Genomic DNA, 21,291 nt, shown 5'->3' on the forward strand with positions numbered 1-21,291 from the left:
AATAAAAATATACAAAAAACTACCGGCAGCGGTAAAGTTTAGATCCATGAAGGAAAGAAGAAAGTGAATGAATGTTTATAACTGAATACATTTACATAAGCATACACATTTATTTCCTTTTGTATTATTATTTTTCATGTATCATTTGTTTTCAAAACGGTTACAAAAAAGTGGTACACCAAAAATGTATTGTGGGACCCCATTTTTATGACTTGATGGGGTTCCAGGGGCCCCATCAAGTCATTCCTAAGCGCCAACACTGATGGAGTATTGGTGCTACAAAACTGCGGTCCGGTTCTAATACTAATCAAATATCATCCTGGGGGCCATAGATAATTAATTCGGGCCTTGACTTTGACACCCCTGGTCTAATCCAACTTTGTACTTACTGGTCAATGCTAACAAAACAGTGTAATAAACACCAAATTATTTATTCCACTGTAACACGTAATATAAATGTGAGGTTGTATGTATGTGACTTTTTAATTTTTTTTAAATTTGTGCAGCACTGATGGATGGCACCTAATTCTGTTGTTAACCAGGACAATGAAGGGATTATATTATATTCAAATAATTATACATAAATGTTTTTGGTATTAGGACTCTCTCTCTGAGCTTTCACAGGTAATAGGTAGGAAGCACTTCAATCATTAGTCCTAATTAACACAATGATTGACAGTAATGCAAAAGAGATGTGACAATTATTTCTGTCTTTGTGCAAGACCTTCACACAAATATGATACATATTTGAAACTTAGTCTGAATATTAAAATGTTTGTTTTCAAAACAAACTGCCTACATTACATAAAGTTGAGGGAAAAATAATTGAATGCGGGTTTTTCCAGGAATGTGTTGATAGAGCTTCTTTTGCACCCCCCCCCCCGCCCCCCCCTCCTTTTTTTTTCTTACATTTCCATCAGCAAAGTCAGAGCATGAAAGAAAACAAAGTATGGTCTGGGTGAAAGGATTAAAGGAAGAAGAAGGCCTAGAGCAAAGAGCTGCAGCTAGTGTGATAAGCGCGCATAAGAGGCTGATTCACATTGGAAGTTGGCAGACATCAAACCATTACCGCTTTGCCGAGGACACGAGCAAACTATACATCTTTCTCAGGGCGCGGCTACGAACCTGTGGCGGCGGTGTGCACCATAGACAAGCCCTGGAAATGTGAGCTGACATGTAGCCTGGCACTATGGTGCACCAATTACTCACGATCCTCGTTTTGGTTTGGTTTGTAGAGAAGTGGCTGCAAAAGCCTTTATTTGTACATTTACCACACGCTTCAGTTATTAAAGTCAATATCGATTTGCATCTGATAGAAATGTACGTGTTTATTGGGCATTCAAAATGAATGCTATTAATCCAATTAAATTCATCACTAATATTAATCTGATTAAAAGTCTCAAACTCAATCAACCCATCTGCAGCACATAGCAACTCAAAATCCCTAAAACCATACTTGCCAACCTTGAGACCTCCGATACCGGGAGGTGGGGGGTGGCATGGTTGGGGGTGGGGCGGGGGCATGGTTGGGGGTGGGGCGTGGTTAAGAGGGGAGTATATTTACAGCTAGAATTCACTGAAAGTCAAGTACATACATATATATATATATATATATATATATATATATATATATATATATATATATATATATATATATATGTATGTACTTGACTTTCAGTGAATTCTAGCTATGTATATATATATATATATATATATATATATATATATATATATATATATATATATATATATATATATATATATGTATGTACTTGACTTTCAGTGAATTCTAGCTATGTATATATATATATATATATATATATATATATATATATATATATATATATATATATATATATATATATATATATATATATATATATATATATATATATATATATACACACTACCGTTCAAAAGTTTGGGGTCACCCAAACAATTTTGTGGAATAGCCTTCATTTCTAAGAACAAGAATAGACTGTCGAGTTTCAGATGAAAGTTCTCTTTTTCTGGCCATTTTGAGCGTTTAATTGACCCCACAAATGTGATGCTCCAGAAACTCAATCTGCTCAAAGGAAGGTCAGTTTTGTAGCTTCTGTAACGAGCTAAACTGTTTTCAGATGTGTGAACATGATTGCACAAGGGTTTTCTAATCATCAATTAGCCTTCTGAGCCAATGAGCAAACACATTGTACCATTAGAACACTGGAGTGATAGTTGCTGGAAATGGGCCTCTATACACCTATGTAGATATTGCACCAAAAACCAGACATTTGCAGCTAGAATAGTCATTTACCACATTAGCAATGTATAGAGTGTATTTCTTTAAAGTTAAGACTAGTTTAAAGTTATCTTCATTGAAAAGAACAGTGCTTTTTCTTAAAAAATAAGGACATTTCAATGTGACCCCAAACTTTTGAACGGTAGTGTATATATATATATATATATATATATATATATATGGTCCTGAGTAGTCTTGGGTTCAATCCCGGGCTCGGGATCTTTCTGTGTGGAGTTTGCATGTTCTCCCCGTGACTGTGTGGGTTCCCTCCGGGTACTCCGGCTTCCTCCCACCTCCAAAAACATGCACCTGGGGATAGGTTGATTGGCAATACTAAATTGGCCCTAGTGTGTGAATGTGAGTGTGAACATTGTCTGTCTATCTGTGTTGGCCCTGCGATGAGGTGGCGACTTGTCCAGGGTGTACCCCGCCTTCCGCCCTGATTGTAGCTGAGATAGGCTCCAGCGCCCCCCGCGACCCCAAAGGGAATAAGCGGTAGAAAATGGATGGATGGATATATATATTTATTTTATTATACATATAAATAAAAGAAATACTTGAATTTCAGTGTTCCGGAGGCTATCCAGTAGATGGTAGTATTGTCCTGTTTAAGAGTGTCACAACATTGCTGTTTACGGCAGACGAACTGCTTTACGGTAGACTAAACGTGACTGCTGTTATTGTGTGTTGTTACCGCGCTGGGAGGACGTTAATGAAACTGCCTAACAATAAACCCACATAAGAAACCAAGAACTCGCCCTCGATCATTCTACAGTTATAACGTGATTGGGTAGGCACACTGTTTATATCGTGGGAAAGCGGACGTGAAAACAGACTGTCGCTGCTGTCCCCACTCAGGTCCGGCTGAATTCTGGGAGTTTATCGGGAGAAAATTTCTGCCGGGAGGTTATCGGGAGAGGCGCTGAATACCGGGAGTCTCCCGGTAAAACCGGGAGGGTTGGCAAGTATGCTAAAACATAAACTATATTGCCAAAAGTATTTGGCCACCTGCCTTGACTCACATATGAACTTGAAGTGCCATCCCATTCCTAACCCATAGGGTTCAAATCCACCTTTTGCAGCTATTACAGCTTCTCGATTGTGGTAGTTGACAATGGCACATAATTAGTATCACTACTTGAATAACCAGCAACAATGGCTGTGATACAAACCAAGCCTTCTAATACGGCCAACAGCAATGCATTGTGGGAAATAGGGTTGTACGGTATACCGGTACTAGTATAGTACTGCGATACTAATGAATCATATTCGGTACTATACCGCCTCTAAAAAGTACAACCCACCCTCCGATCCCCCGTTGTTGTCACGTCATGACATTGCTGGTTTTGCGAGCAGAGGAGCATGTTCGGCAGCGCACAGTCACAGAGTACTTACAAGCAGACACAGTGTGTAGACAGAAAAGGGAGAACAGACGCAAAGTAACGATACAGGTGAAGCTATAACACTTGTACCGGTACCAAAATGTTGGAATCGGGAAAACACTAGTGGGAAAATTCTGAACCCCTCTATATTACGCCCATCCTTATCAACATTAATGTGGGGAAATGTCTGTTTAGAAAAACAGTTTTTTGTTAACATAAACATGATGACTAGTGAGCATCCTGGATGATGCCAGTCACCCTCTGCATACCGTTACCAGTAGCCAGAGGAGCCTGTTCAGTGCTAGACTGCTTCATCCCAAGTGCAGGACTAATAGACTAAAAAACTCCTTTGTCCCACACGCCATTAGACTGTACAACTCCTCTATGGGGGGGAGGGAGGTACTAGAATGACAGGGGATGCAAAACAATAACAGTGCAATACTTTTTCGTAACATGGTCACTACTGCCTAGTTTCTCTTGTTATATTCTTATTTTACTGTTATATTTTGATTCTCATTGTAATATTTTTCTATTATTATGCCCCATTATTTACTTTTTAAATTTGATCTCAATTCTGTACACTGCTGCTGGAATTGTAATTTTCCTGAGGGAACTCTCCTGAAGGAATCAATAAATTACTATCTATCTATCTAAAATGTTGATTCTGTAAATTCCCTTCTTTCTTCAGTCTCTTTGCTCAAGCAAAACGGAACACCGTTAATATGTGGTTAATTAAAAGGAATCCACAGCAACCCTGTGATTGATCAGATTAAACATTTTAATAACACCGGTGTTTATTTAAAAATGTACAGTGTAATGGTCTGGAAGAAGAACCATACAATCGCCTCCAGATAGAAAGAAAATGGCCTCCTAGACTATACTGTGAAGTGGGAAACTGCTGCAAGATCAGTGTGATTGTCCACAGCCGCTGATAGCTCACATCGCCACCAACTGAGAAGGTGCCAGACAAGTAAAAAAAAGACAAAAAAGGACATAGTCAAGCTCGACTGAACACTGTAGCAACTGTTAAGCAAGGTGGTGCCTTTGTTGCTGCCAGTGGTACTGAGACATTGTCTACAACGGGTGGGATCACAAAGAAGGACATGTGTTCCAATTGGACAAATTACGTTTCTGGATTGGCCTTCACAAAGCCCCTACAGCAGTGGTTCTTAACCTTGTTTGAGGTACCGAACCCCATCAGTTTCATATGCGCATTCACCGAACCCTTCTTTAGTGAAAAATGAAATGTTTAGGTTTTTTTTCAAATTCAAGACAAAGTTATATGTTTTTGGTAACGCTTTAGTATGGGGAACATATTTTAAGTAACAGAGACTTAATTTAGAGTTATTTGGACACTAGGGGAACATATTCTAAGTAACAAAGACTTAATTTACAGTTATTTGGTTAGGGTTAGCGTCAGGGTTAGAGGGTTAGGGTTATAATAATGCCATGGCATTAATAAGTACTTAATACTGACTAGTTAAGAGCCAATATGTTACTAATTTGCATGTTAATAAGCAACTAATTAATGGTGAATATGTTCCCCATACTAAAATGTTACCATGTTTTTTTTACTGGTGCACAAAATGAACCGTGCATGAACATCACCTTGTTCAAAGAACAAAACCAACACAGTGCATAAACTCACAACAAATTACACACCTGCAAATCAGTGTGACTTCTGCTGTTGCCGTATTCGTAATACGCCGATAGGGAGAAGTTTTTATTTACACGACGAGTCGACTCACCGAACCCCTAGGGTTCGATCGAACCCAGGTTAAGAACCACTGCCCTACAGACTTGCTAAGAGATATTTAACCAAGTATTGGGGGAGGTTTATATTTATATTGAACCTGGACGTACAGGGTGTCCATAAAGTCTCTTTAACCATTTTAAAAATACATTACAAAGGCAGTTGACTAGATTTGTTCGAATGTAATCAGTGGTTGTCAAAGTTTTTTTGTTTGTTTTTAACCTCATTAAATACACGTCTATACGGGCACCACTAGTTGCACGAAGCACACCAAGACGGTACCCAATTTCTCGCCGTGTTCGCAGTAGCGTAGCCTCATCAATGGTGGCGATGGAATGGAAAACTGAAAGACAAAAGTGATCACAAACTTTAATGACACACTGATTCAAATAGAACAAATCTGGTTAAGACATCTTGTCAACTGACATTGCCACACATTTTTTTAAATTGTAAAGAGACTTTAAGGACACCATGTGTTATTTCAGTCTTGCTTAAGTAAGAGGAATTGTATAACCAATCAAACTTGCGCATCCACTTTACAAATGGTATAATGATTTCGGGCTTCGTAAATGGATTATTTTGATTGGAAAAAAGAGCTTCAAATTATATTCCGCTGCTTTGATTTATCGTTTAGTGAGTTCTGTGGTCTGACGGGTCCACATTTCAAATTGTTTTTGGAAACTGTGGACGTCGTGTCCTCCGGAACAAAGAGGAAAAGAACCATCCGGATTGTTATAGGCGCAAAGTTCAAAAGCCAGCATCTGTGATGGTATGGGGGTGTATACTTTTGACCCAGCAGATTTGCTCACATTTTTAGTAGACCCATAATAAATTCATAAAAGATCCAAACTTCATGAATGTTTTTTGTGACCAACAACTACACTACCGTTCAAAAGTTTGGGGTCACCCAAACAATTTTGTGGAATAGCCTTCATTTCTAAGAACAACAACAGACTGTCGAGTTTCAGATGAAAGTTATCTTTTTCTGGCCATTTTAAGCGTTTAATTGACCCCACAAATGTGATGCTCCAGAAACTCAATCTGCTCAGAGGAAGGTCGGTTTTGTAGCTTCTGTAACGAGCTAAACTGTTTTTAGATGTGTGAACATGATTGCACACGGGTTTTCTAATCATCAATTAGCCTTCTGAGCCAATGAGCAAACACATTGTACCATTAGAAAACTGGAGTGATAGTTGCTGGAAATGGGCCTCTATACACCTATGTAGATATTGCACCAAAAACCAGACATTTGCAGCTAGAATAGTCATTTACCACATTAGCAATGTATAGAGTGTATTTCTTTAAAGTTAAGACTAGTTTAAAGTTATCTTCATTGAAAAGTACAGTGCTTTTCCTTTAAAAATAAGGACATTTCAATGTGACCCCAAACTTTTGAACGGTAGTGTATGTGCTCCAATCATTCTATCACAAAAAATAAAGAGTTGTAGAAATTATTGGAAACTCAAGACGGTGGACTAAAAGAGCAAACAGGTGTATTGAAAAAGTTGAAATGTTGATGCTAATAACACAAAACAGATTTTTCCTTATTTTTTCAAAATAAAGTGTAAGACACACAAAGTACCTGTACGAAGCTATTGTCTGTGAAATGACATCACCACAAACACCACCACAAGTCTTTTAGTCTACATAAAAGTTATATACGCGTCTGCAGCGGAATCGGTTTCTCTGAAAATATGATGCGGCAATGAGAGTTCTCTTCTCTCCTGAGACATCAGTGGCAAACACATTAATGCGACTTGAAGAGTAATTTATGGGTTGAGTGGTGCCACTACAGCTCTTGTCATACATTTCTTACCTAATTGAAAACACTTGGGAAAAATAAGAATTTCTCCAGTGGACATGATGCGTACCGTGCCAATTAATGAGCACTACCAAACACGTACACCGGCCCCAGAGCAGTGAGTGTAAGGATAAAAAAAAAAAAAATGTAAATTTTTTAAGAAATTAGCTTTTTGAGGGAGTTCAAATAGAGAGCAAACGTGAAGGGAGGAATTTAAGACTGCCTCATTGAAGGCTTACAGGCTTTTTTTTGTTTTGTTTGCTTAAGAAAACAGACAAATACGTTAGTTGAGTCATGATTTTAGCTCACATGAATGTTGGGTTTGACCTACTTTTTTTGCAATCGCGGCCCCCATGCTTTATGATTATGCACTACTTGTGCAATAGGGCAACCTTGAGACCTCCGAATTCGGGAGATTGGGTAATGAGGGGGGGAGGCGGTTGGTGTTGGGGGCGTGGTTGCGGGGGCGGGATTTGGGGGGGGGCGTGGTTGGGGGGGGGGCGGGGTTTGAGGTGTAGGCAGCATACCCCTTCCCCTTCGAGCTGTCCTGGATGAAATGAAATAATTTTTTCCAATCATTTTGGAACTTGCAAGCCTATTTCTTCTTCTTACTCGTCGTCGCTATGTCTCTTCTTCGATCTTCTGCTTCGTCTCCTTCTTGTCGCGTGTGCAGTTGTGCACTGAGCTCCAAAAGCCGTAGATGTTACTGTAGCGTCCCGGAAGAGTTAGTGCTGCAAGGGGATCTGGGTATTTGTTCTGTTGTGTTTATGTTGTGTTACGGTGCGGATGTTCTCCCGAAATGTGTTTGTCATTTTTGTTTGGTGTGGGTTCACAGTGTGGCGCATATTTGTAACAGTGTTAAAGTTGTTTATACGGCTACCCTCAGTGTGACCTGTATGGCTGTTGACCAAGTATGCCTTGCATTAACTTGTGTGTGTGGGGGGGACGGCGTGGCGAAGTTGGGAGAGTGGCCGTGCCAGCAATCTGAGGGTTACTTGTTCAATCCCCACCTTCTACCATCCTGGTCATGTCCGTTGTGTCCTTGAGCAAGACACTTCACCCTTGCTCCTGATGGGCCTGGTTAGCGGCGTGCATGGCAGCTCCCGCCATCTGTGTGTGAATGTGTGTGTGTGAATGGGTGAATGTGGAAATAGTGTCAAAGCGCTTTGAGTTCCTTAAAAAGGTAGAAAAGCGCTATACAAGTACAACCCATTTACCATTTGAAAATAATGTTATCATTAAACTAGTTAAAAGATCATATAACGTGTCAGCATTTCTTGATATCTTCGAGTAAAGACAAATGTTAAACCCGTCAAACGCTACATTATTTTGTGACTGTGCCGGCACGCTGTTTATATGGAGGAAAAGTGGACACCTGGACAGCATAGGGCTGTTAAGGGGTGAAGGTTTCAGGTGAGAGAGGACGCTAAAGGCAGTGCCTTTAAGGCATGCCCCCAATATTGTTGTCCGGGTGGAAATCGGGAGAAATTCGGGAGAATGGTTGCCCTGGGAGATTTTCGGGAGGGGCACTGAAATTCGGGAGTCTCCCGGGAAAATCGGGAGGGTTGGCAAGTATGGCAATAGGGGTATAGAGTAAAATGTCGAATGGTCACTACTTATTGCACAGCTTGTTCTCTAACAAGGAACTGAACAACAACATTCACAAAGGAGGTGTGATGGTGCCTCCTGATCCTTAATTGATATTGGTCTGATACCAGCAAAAAAAAAAAACATGTATCGGATGATATAAGCCAGGGGTGTCCAAACTTTTTCCACTGAGGGCCGTACACGGAAAAATTTAAGCATGCGGGGGCCATTTTGATATTTTTCATTTTTAAACCTTAACAAAATATATGGATTATTTTTTTTTTTTTTAACCTTTAGGGCTCCCGTGGACTATAAAGGGTCTCAGTCATTAAACTGTTAAAAATAAGTCAAATTATTATTATTATTTTTTATTTAACGCTTACAGTAAATCTCTATATCAACTTGAGGTTGATATAAAGTAAAAAAAAAAAGGTTTTCTGTCAAAGACAACTTGGTTTTTTATAGTAAAACTGAAATATGCAGTATTTAGTAATTAGAGCCTTAAAAGATCAATAATGCAGGACACCATTGATTTTAATTATTTAATATTTTTGAGTAATCACAGTGAAAAGTTAAATAAAATCCTACTAAATATATTTGGGATCCAAAAGGTCCCCCACTCATAAAGTGATACATTTTTATTAGTTTTTTTTTACTTTTAACACTTAAATTACGAGATCAACTTCAGATATATCTGTCGATTTTACGTTTGAACTATTATTTTGTTTGTTTTATGCTGTTTTGTCAAATAAAACTTTGATGTTGTTATATGGCAACCACACAATATATGCAATATTTTTACCACATAAAACATTTTAAAGAGATATTTTTAAGTAATAATTCATTATAACATAGATTTGTAGTCTTTTTTTTTTTTTAGCAATGGCAAAAAAAAGAAAAATAAAGACAAAAGAAAAAACAGCCTGCATGGCAGCTTTGTGTCAACATTGCAACTTGTTCTTGTTAGATTTCACCTCATTCCACTTTTTTTAAATGTTTGCAATATTATCAATTTTGCAATTTTTGCAGAATGTGTGGCGGGCCGGTAAACAATTACCTGCAGTTTGGACACCCCTGATATAAGCGCAGACACGTGCAGTCCTGCAGTGCTTGTGCAAAACTAGACAGCCAGTTAAGATCTAAATGTCCTCCAATAAGCACACAAAGTGCATGGTAGGCGGTAGACCAGATTTGGGCAAAATACGGCCCGCGGGCCAGATGCGGCCCATTAAGATTTTCAATCCGGCATGCCGGACGTTCTACATAATTTTTTTTAGACCTTTAACATCAAAACTGTAGCCGCCATTATGATGTTCAGTGCTGTTTTTCAATGACTGTAAGTCTTGGACTATAAAATGTATTTCAATAGTTGAAATCTGCGCTTTTGAGTGTTATACGAGTTATCACGGCAATCTACGTCACAGCAGCTCAGACGAGGAACAACGCAGAGTTTGTATTCAGAGCAGCCAGCCCAAAACGCATGTGTCAGGAACAGATGCGGAAGAACATTTTTACAACACATTTCTATATAAAAGTGATAATATATCATATTGTAGGTGTTTATTACACTTTGCATTCATATTGTGCTGTTTTTTTTAATTTTGGTTGTGTTTTGTTGGTCTGAGAAGTAAAAGAGGAGCGATGTTCATATGTTGTTAATATTCAGTGTTTTATTGTTCATAGTTAATATTGTGAATCCCACTTTCCTTTATTTTTATTGACATTTTGGGTGTAATATTCAGTTAAAAACTGTAAAATTCCATTCCGTTTTTTTTGAGGTGGTCTGTCATAACTTTTTTTAGAACTCTATCGGACATTGTGACTTTTGGTATTAGTGTTCCTGGAAAAAAAGGGACCCAAAGACACATACTGTACAGCAGATTTTTACAGCTAAATGTGTATATATAATTTATACACACATACACATTGGCCCCTTCAGACAAATTGTATCTGTCAATGTGGCCCCCGAGTCAAAATATTTGCCCAGCTCTGCGGTAGACAATAAGAGCGAGCAGCTACACGACAGGTAAGTACACAATATCACACAAGCCAGACATACGGAATAAGTAGGAGTGTGAATCTTTGGGGACCTAACGATTCCATCTGAGTCCAATTCCTGGGGTGACGTTTCGATTCAGAATCGATTCTCGATTGAACACCATTCTCGATTCAAACTGATTCCCGCAATGTATTATTTGGTATAAAAATAGTCACAACAGGTTCCAAGTTAGAAAAGCTCTTGGACTAAAAACATATTTTTTATTTAAAAAGTGATTCTTATAAAAAAATTATAAACTTTTTTTCAAATCGAATTTTGAAAATTATGAGTCGATTTTATAATCTGGGTGAATAAGAATCGCGATTCGTATTTGAATTGATTCTTTGTGCAACCCTTAAGTGTCCTTAATTGAACAGTAATACACATTTGTCAATGTAAACAAGTATCAAAAAATCCTCGTTTGATTATTACTTACAAATAGAGGTGGGAATCTTTGGGAACCTCACAATTAGATTACAATTCAAGAGCTACGATTCGACTAAAAAAACGATTATTGATGCATCTTTAATTTATGTATATTGATGCAATTTTACATTTCTTTCACTAAATCAGCATTTTTCACTTCCAACTTTAAATAACAGCGCATTTTTAATAAGAAAGTTATATTAATTCCCACATTCATTAAATCAATGAAAATGTGAGCAAAACTGACACATACATGCCCAACAATAAAGGAGTTGGTGGGATCTCTCTCTGAGGTGGCTTGCTATGGTCAGCCACATTTTAGAACTGTCTGCATTACTTTATTTACAATAAATTAATTAATTATTGACGTTTACTTATCAATTATATAATCGTCCAAGTCCGAATTAAGATGCGTCTAAAAATCGATTATGTCCCCCACCTCTGCTTACAAGTCTCCAAGGCTGAAGTGCATCAGAAGGTATCCAGTAACAAACGTGTCCGCATCATTCAATTTACAGCGTCATGAGATTAACCTGATGAATTACTGAGACCATTAGGTGTCGCCATAAATCTAATTACCACCTCACTTCAAAATAAAGACAACGTAAGTCAAGCCCAGTCCATAAATACTTTTTTTTTTTACTTAGTACGACTATAAAACAATCCACCCCTGGGCCAAAGAATGATAGCTTTGATAAAGAAGGCGGGAAACACTATTGAATTCAACAAAGAACCCTCCTCCCTCTCTGCTCATCACCACTAACTAGAGACTTGATTAAAAGTAAAAGTCATTTACTTTTATTAAGTAAAAGTCACCCGTTTATTTTGTCATCTATATGAATTTCACGTTGTTTTCTGCATGTAAAGCTATAATTATTTTGTATATGATGTGTTCTTTGTTAAAGTTAAAGTCCCAACGATAGTCACACACACACGAGGTGTGGTGAAATTATCCTCCCCATGTTCACCCCCTGGGAGGTGAGGGGAGCAGTGAGCAGCAGCAATGGCCGTGCCCCAATTCCAACTCTTGATGCTGAGTGGGAAGGCAATGGGTTCCATTTTTTAGTCTTTGGTATGACTCACGACCTTCCAGTCTCAGGGCGGACACTCTGACCACAAGGCCACTGAGCAGGTCTTAACATTGGATTGATGGGAAAAATTGCTTTGCTTTTAATAGGATTCTTCATCAGGCCGTTGGGAATTAATTCCTATCATTACACTCAAATCAATCAATCAATCAATCAATGTTTATTTATATAGCCCTAAATCACAAGTGTCTCAAAGGGCTGTACAAGCCACAACGACATCCTCGGTACAGAGCCCACATAAGGGCAAGGAAAACTCACCCCAGTGGGACGTCAATGTGAATGACTATGAGAAACCTTGGAGAGGACCGCATATGTGGGTAACCCCCCCCCCCCCCCTCTAGGGGAGACCGAAAGCAAACAAATTGCAGTTGGGTAGTGCGTTACATACCTACTATTGTTCTCTGTTTACGTAATTTCACATGATCAGGCCTCTTCTAACATTCTACACTACAAAATAATAAAATTATGTGATGATATTTGTGATGAGATTTCATCGGATTAATATTGATATCGACCATTGCTCCGAACCAAGTTGTATCGTGACATCCGAAGTGTGCGGTCACACTGCAAAAACTGAAATCTAAGTAAGAATAAATATCTCAAATAAGGGGGATATTTGCTTATTTTCTGTCTGATAAGATAATTCTTCTCACTAAGCGGATTTTAAGTTGGAGTTTTTTACTTGTTTTAAGGGTTTTGGTCCTAAATTATCTCTGTAAGATATTATAGCTTGTAGCTTAGATTTTATGACCTATATTGAGTAAAACATGCTTGGAACTAGAATATCAACTGTTGCAAAGCTGTGTCATCAACACTCACAAGTATAAAACTACTTTTTTAAAGTAATAATTTCTTACTTCAAGCATGAAAAAAAAAATCATAATGCCGAGAGCATATCATTATGTCAAGATAAAGGCACTGGCATTTACTTAATTTAAGAATATTTTTCAACATATTGAGCAAAAATGTCTCTTTTTTTTCTACCCAGAAAAGTGCACTTGTTATTAGTGAGAATATACTTATTTTAAGGTATTTTTGGGTTCATTGAGGTTAGCTAATTTTACTTGTTTTGGAAAGTCTTGACAAGCCAAATTTTCTTGTTCTATTGGCAGATACTTTTGCTTAGTTCAAATAAAATACCCCTAATTTTTGTATATTTTTTCTTGTTTTTGAACACTGACTTTTTGCAGTGCAATAAGTATAACAATGCATTCCTTGTTTTAGTTACAATTGTTATATAAACATTTTCTTCATCAAGCTGTTCACATTTTTAACATTATGAGACCAAGACACTGACTAGCACAGGGGTCGGCAACCTTTACCACTCAAAGAGCCATTTTGGCAAGTTTCACAAATTAAAGAAAGTAATGGGAGCCACAAAAAAAAAATGAAAATGAAAAACACTGCATACAAAGCTTAAATGCTTTGTGCTATGTTAACCAGGGGTCTCCGACACACGCACCGGCACGCACTTTAATGTGGAAATTTGATGTTAGTGCAGCCCGCGAGTTTTGAACTAATGGCGCTTGATAGCGTCATACTTGCCAACCCTCTCACTTTTCCCGGGAGACTCCCGAATATCACAGCGTGATGACACTGCATTTGGCGCCCTCTACAGTCTGCCCTAACAGTGTACCTGCTCGACCACACGTAGAATGCAATTTCAGCTTGCTCACGTAAGTGACAGCAAGGCGTACTAACTCAGCAGCCACACATCTTACACTGACGGTACCAATACCCAGAATCCCAGGCAGCCCTAACTCTTCCGCTCAACCAACGCACGGAGAGGGGGGGGGGGGCGGGGGGGGGTTGATGTGTGGGGGGATTTGGTGGTAGCGGGGGTGTATAATGTAGACCGGAAGAGTTAGGGCTGCATGGGATTCTGGGTAATGGTTGTGTTGTGTTTATGTTGTGTTACGGTGGGATGTTCTCCAGAAATGTGTTTTTGATTCTTTTTTGGTGTGGGTTCACAGTGTGGCGCATATTTGTAACGTAACAATGTTAAAGTTGTTTGATACGGCTACCGTCAGTGTAAGCTGTGTGGCTGATGAGTAAGTATGCTTTGCTGTCTCCTGTGTGTGCAAGTAATAACAACATGCAACATGTGGCTGGACTAGCACACTGTATGTAAATGCTATAGAGGACAATTACTGCAGTGCAATTAGGGCACGCCCTTTATTTAGTAATTATAGTGTAAATAGGATTATTTTTTCCCTGGGAGTAATTTATGAGAGCCACTGACATCCATAAATCTCCTGGAAAATCGGGGGGGGTCGGCATGTATGTAGCTGAGCCGCATCAGAGTGGTCAAGGAGCCGCATGCGGCTCCGGAGCCGCGGGTTGCCGACCCCTGGACTAGCAGATCAAGCTAGTGCGTCATCGGCAGATTGGAACAGACACACACACAAAGTCACCAAAAGGCACGTAATTGATATTCTGTGAAATATGCAGGTCAACTCATGAAAGTGAGATATTTATATTTGCAAGTTATGCAAAAAGTACTAAAACATTGAACAGTCAGACATGTTCCCTAACTGTTTGTGAGTGGTGTATTGTATTGCTTGATATGATAGCATGGAAATGACCTCACAGTTAAGTAATTAGAAGTGCATTAATTTCCAGTTTGTAGTAATAACCCATATTGCTAAAAAGGTGTCTCAAATCCCTAGTCACTTCATTGTAAGAACTTTTCCATTTACGAGCCACTGACCAAATAAAAATATGCCTTGGTGTACAAAGATTGTCTCAGTGTTCACCCATCCGTTGTGTGCCTCGCAGCACAGCCATTTGTGCCCAGATTGCACTCTCGTGCTAATTCAGTCAGCACAGTTAGCTACTGTGTGCTTTTTAAGTGTTTTTTAGCTTTTTACAGCATTTTTCTAGTTTTGCTAGCTCAGTATGAGTCCAAAGAAAGTCACAGACAGGCAATGTGTGGTTTCAAGCATTCAGGAAGTATCCACAGCGTTGTCGACACTGGCTCTTTCTCCTACTTTCCACTGCACGCTATGAAGATTAACCGACAAGGTAAAACAGATTTTTTTATTTTTATATTCTTAATCATTCTTGCAACTTGGCTGTTGAAGTTAAGGAGTATTGCGATTTGAACCCGTAATTCATATTTACATTGTTGCTTATGGAGAAATGTGCTTCAATATACAAACTTTTGTAATTACGAAACCTGTTGAAGAACAAATTAGGTTCGTAAATGGATAATACAATTGTGGATAGGCTTCACGAAGATGTGGTAACCCACATATTGCTCTCATTTTCTGCAGTTTTGAAACTGTACTGTACTGTTCTAAACTCTCAAAAGTCCCATGAAGTACATTCCACAGTCCTTTGTAATGCAGGAGTTGTTGAAATAAGTCATAAATATGAATGTCAACAGATAAGACGTATATTAAAATTTGAAATGCACATAATCACTGACAGGGAAGCCTGACTTTGTAATATCTGCACGCTTGAGGGATTGTCTTTTTCTCTCTCTTCTGCTTTAAATGATAATTCCTTAGCAAGTCACCCACGAGCACAAACACATCAAAGTAAACAAAACTGCGACAACTCGTCGTTCGTTTTTTGTTTTTTTATTGGGCATCACGATGTCATTTCAATTTATGAGCGAGTGTTAAATCTTTTTTGGCATCCCTCATCAATACGAGTTTAGGGAACATTTCAGGATTCGAACAATTCAAATAAGCCGGTGACATATTTGGCTGCGGTCTGTTTGGAGCAGATACAGTGGTAGAGGAAATGGAAACGGGAAATGCAGACGGAGCTCTGTGAAGGGACAACTGTAGTTTGAGTAAGCAGGGGATTAGAGGCATGCTGTGCAAGGGGATACTTGCAGTTGTTGAGGCCTGCACAAGAGCCACTCACCTACAAGTGACACGGTGTTGTGCAACAGAAAAGCCATAATTTAGGTCAAGCCTTATTTACGCATATTGTTTTGATGTATGATACATTGGTGTATGAAACCTACACACAACCTACATACAGTGCATCCTTTAATTCCTCATTAAATTTAAAAACACAATTTTTTAAATACATTGTTTTACTGCATACATATATACCGTATTTCCCGGACCATAGGGTGCACCGGATTATAAGGCGCACTGCCGATGAGCTGGTCTAGTCAGGTCTATTTTCATACAAAAGGCGGAACGGATTATAGGGCGCAGTAAAGGGGTCACATTATTATTATTTTTTCTAAATGTAAAACACTTCCTTGTGGTCTACATAACATGTAATGGTGGTTCTTTGGTCAAAATTTTACATAGATGATGTTTTACAGATCATCTTCAAGCTGCTTTCTGACAGTCGCTTCAGGATGTGCCGTTTTGTGGGCGGTCTTATTTACGTGGCTCACCTTCGGCAGCGTCTTTTCTCGGCCATCTTTGTTGCAGCGGTGTAGCGTGCAAGGACGGGAGTGGAAGAAGTTTCAAAAGATGGAGCTAACTGTTTTAATGACATTCAGACTTTACTTAAATCAATAACAGAGCAGCATCTCCTCATCCTTGGCTCAACAACGCCGGAAATGTGTCCCGTGAAAAAATGTCAGACAGGAACTCTCTAATAACTAAAGTTCCTTGAGTGAATAATGTAAACTTACTACACCGGTATGTTTTAGCGCTTTCATGGCAAGTTTACTGACAGACATAAGTAAAAACTTTACACTACTTTATATTACAAATGGCAACAGCGGAGGATAAATGTCCCATGACAAGAAGATAGAGAAAAAGAAGAAGCTTATCAACTACGGTGTTGTCACGGACTACAAAGGCGGACGCGCGCAAATTTTCAGGACTTATGCAAATCCCAATTACAGATCAGCAGGTACCAGAAGGTAAGAAAAGTTGCTTTTGCATAATATTGCGAAACAAAACGCCAGATATGTCTTACCTTATACACAAACCATAATAATACTCGTATGTTGAAGCACAGTACAATCCATCATGCGGTGCGGCTTCATAGCTTACCAAAGTCGTACTAAAACATTTTGATAGATTTTTAGCGCCGTGTGTAATGTTCTATATTTTCAGTGGAACATATACAATTTTTGGTGTTGTTTACTTGAGTCATTTTGCAGTCTACACTATCTCTTATGTGTGACTGGCATCATATTGTAGTCTACATTTATCTCTTATGTGTGACTTCCATCTACTGGTCACATTTATCATTTCACCATGTACCAAATAAAATAGCTTCGAGGTCGGTCAGCACAACCAAAATGATTCTATACATGAGGTGCACCCGGTCATAAGACGCACTGTTGAGTTTTGAGAAAATGAAAGGATTTTAAGTGCGCCTTATAGTCCGAAAAATACGGTATATAGTGTATATATAAATATATATATATATATATATACTGTATATATATTTATATGTAATAATTTATTTATTAGGTCTGTCAAAAATAACGAGTGAACTCGTGATTAATTACAAAAAATTATGGCATAAATCATGTATATACACAGATTAATCACACAATATATTTTGACTGTGCGTGTTCCTTTAACTTAACCAAGGATGGTTACCTGAAAGGTGTGTGTGTATATATACATATATAACATTTGCTGAAGAAAAGACCCGAATATTTGTACGCACATGCCATTTTACTGTCAGAATGTCATCCAGTAACGTATTTTAATGTTTTGCAAGTATTTGCACAAAACTTAGTCACAGTATTATCTTTGGTTCTTTAAGACTGTAATTTTGGAGTGAATTTGCCAGGAAGCACACCAGTTGGAGTCTCCTCACTCAATATTGCACTGACATATGCATTGATCTGATCATTGACCATATAGCGGTTAAAGTAAAAAAGAGCTTGTACAGTCAAAATAAATTGCATGATTAATCAAAGTGTGTTCATGATCAATGCGATGATTATATTTTTTTGTTCATCAATGTAGGTAAACGCAAGCCATCATCAGCGCAGATCAACTGACTTATAACAGTATGTTCACGCTAAAGACAGTGATTTTCCCCACAGTGTGCGAGACCATAACCCTTCAGGTCCTTCCGGATCACATGCCTTCAACTCTGAATCGGCAATCACCATTAGAATTGTGGAGGGCTGACGTGAAAGGAAAATGATTAAAATCTGCTCCATGATTGAAGTTCACTGACCTTTTTTGAACAAATGTCTCTTTAAAATGGTGCCAGTAAATGTCAAACTATTCCTTTCTCTTCTACTGGAAGCGCTGAAGGGTCCAGTCCACACTGCTTCATCTGGACAGCGATATCAAACAGGTAGTCGTAGCATTCACACCTACAAAACACAGACAATGACATGCAAATGCTTGAAGTTAACAAGATTCTCAAAGTTGAAAGTACTGAGCGGTAAATGCTCACATGGTTTTGGCTTTTTCCCAAGACTCGCCCCACACATAGACACCATGTCTCCGAACGAGGACGGCGCATGAATCAGGGTATTCGTCCATAGCCTGAACCATTCGTCCTTTCAAGTCCTTCTCTTCCGGGGTATTCTCAATAATAGGCACCACCAGGGTGTCATCATAGCTGCAGCACACAATAAGACATTTCACCCATCAGTAAGTGTCAGCCACACTTGACAGCTATTCACCTCGAAGCTTGACACTGTCCTGTCACACAGTCAGTCAAGTGAAGAGATCAAATCGCATTTTATGGTTCCATATGAGCATGAGACCAAAATAAAAATTCTTCAAAACTTTATGCAGATTTGATTTTAGGAGGGTGGAGTATGTCATAGAAAAGCTGTGAAGTAACTGATCAGATCAATGCCATACCTCCCCTCAATCCTCAAAACATCATAGAGTGCATAGCAACACTTGGTTATGAGCCAATGTTGTAAAAGTTCTGTGAGTACCTTAAAAAAGGAGAAAGAAAAATGCTTTAAATGGAGACCATTTATTATCATTCTATTGTATGTGATGCAAATAAAACGAGCCTAGTGCTCCACAACACTAACTTTACTGCAAATACTTTGAAATGTCAAAATACAGAAATGGCGTGTAGGAATATTACCAATATTGGCAGGAAGGTATTTGAAAACGGTAAGACAAGATGTGGCATATTTAAAGGAATCTAAAAGTGATGTGATCATATCAAAGCGTGAGTGTTCACTCTGTCTGCGAGTAGGGATTTTAATAGTCAAAACTGATTTGGCCATAGTCGATTATCAGTCAAACTATGGCATTGTTTTTTAAGAGAAAAATAAATTGTGATTAATATGGAGTACTTCTACTGACTGCACGAGGTGTCTGAAATGTCACATGGATGTAGCTCAATCACCTAAACAGTGAATATCCATCCATGCATCCATCCATCCATTCAATCGGGCGGAAGGCGGGGTACACCCTGGACAAGTCGCCACCTCATATACAGTGAATATGTCACAGTTAATTCAAGATACTTATCAAAAGAATAGTCTTTCATTAATGCTAACAAAAAGGAGATTGAGTTTGTGACTCTTTCCGCCTAAAAAATGTTTTAACTACTCTAATAAACAATCAGGATAGAGATTGGGTAGTAGGGCTGTGAATCTTTGGGTGTCCCACGAGTCGATTCAATATCGATTCTTGGGGTCACGATTCGATTCAAAATCAATTTTTTTTCAATTCAAAACGATTCTCGATTCAAAAATGATTTGTCCTGATTCAAAAGGATTCTCTATTCATTCAATACATAGGATTTCAGCAGGATCTTTCCCAGTCTGCTGACATGCAAGCAGAGTAGTAGATTTTTGTAAAAAGCTTTTATAATTGTAAAGGACAATGTTTTATCAACTGATTGCAATAATGTACATTTGTTTTAACTATTAAATGAACCAAAAATATGCCTTATTTTATCTTTGTGAAAATATTGGACACAGTGTGTTGTCAAGCTTATGAGATGTGATGCAAGTGTAAGCCACTGTGACACTATTGTTCTTTTTTTTTCTTTTTCTTTTTAAATAAATGTCTAATGATAATGTCAATAAGGGATTTTTAATCACTGCTATGTTGAAATTGTAACTAATATTGATACTGTTGTTGATAATATTCATTTTTGTTTCACTACTTTTGGATAGTTCTGTGTCGTGTTTGTGTCTCCTCTCAATTGCTCTGTTTATTGCTGTTCTGAGTGGTGCTGGGTCGGGTTTGGTTTTGGAATTGGATTGCATTGTTATGGTATTCAGTGTTTCCCATAAACTGCCAAGATACCTGTGGTGGTGGGGGCGTGGCTATGGGTGTGGTTATGGGCGTGGTCACCATGACATCATCGAGTAATTTGCATAATTTACTACAATCAATCAATCAATGATATGATTTTCTCTAAAAAGGCTCAAAAAATGTATACTTACTAATCAATAATAACAGTTTTGTTTTAAACGTCCATCCAACCATCCATTTTACAATATAATTACAACACTTTATGTACATATTTATATACAGATTTGAACAATAAGTTATTCACTGAAATATATTTATTAATTGTGGTTCTTACAAAAAATATATCTTATAAAACATAAAAGCTAAAATGTCTCTTAAAGCTCTGCCCCTTTAATTAGTGCATACTAAATATTTTAACTTTAACCTACTACTACAACCATATTATATACCAGCAACATAAAGTGAAACAGAGGCAGAGGTGTCCTGCCACAGTCAGTAACAAATAAACAGAAAACAGTAGTGGTCAAATACAAATAAGGCAACAAGAGAAGTATCCTACACTTCTCTTTTGTAAAGTAAATCTGAACAGCCTATGTGGGCATCTACATCAACTATATGATTTGCCTAAGAAGCTGGACAGGACAAAAAAAATAAAAAAATAGAATAAAATAAAATATATATATATATTTTTTTTTTAATTTATTTATTTGTGGCGGACGTAATTCTTTCGTGGGGGGCCGCCACAAATAAATGAATGTGTGGGAAACACTGGTATTGCTGTATATTGTTTTGTTGGATCGATT

General features: G+C 38.2%; 1 protein-coding gene across 4 annotated transcripts in view; it reads right to left on the reverse strand.

Annotated features, from left to right (window-relative positions):
* Positions 1–4,431: 4,431 nt before the first annotated feature.
* Positions 4,432–21,291, reverse strand: part of apip (APAF1 interacting protein) — a 58,231-nt gene continuing 41,371 nt past the window's right edge. For 2 of the 4 annotated variants that reach the window (XM_062033169.1, XM_062033191.1), the window contains exons 7-9: positions 18,708–18,875; positions 18,483–18,624; positions 4,432–5,759 (exon numbers count right to left, since the gene is read on the reverse strand). In XM_062033169.1, the coding sequence (XP_061889153.1) occupies positions 18,525–18,624; positions 18,708–18,875 (268 nt within the window). In that variant the 3' untranslated portion in view covers positions 4,432–5,759; positions 18,483–18,524. The remainder of the gene's footprint in view (positions 5,760–18,482; positions 18,625–18,707; positions 18,876–21,291) is intronic. The other 2 variants (XR_009823832.1, XM_062033183.1) reach the window with 2 other exon arrangements.

This window comes from Entelurus aequoreus, linkage group LG02, assembly GCF_033978785.1.
Source record: "Entelurus aequoreus isolate RoL-2023_Sb linkage group LG02, RoL_Eaeq_v1.1, whole genome shotgun sequence".
NCBI lineage: Eukaryota > Metazoa > Chordata > Actinopteri > Syngnathiformes > Syngnathidae > Entelurus > Entelurus aequoreus.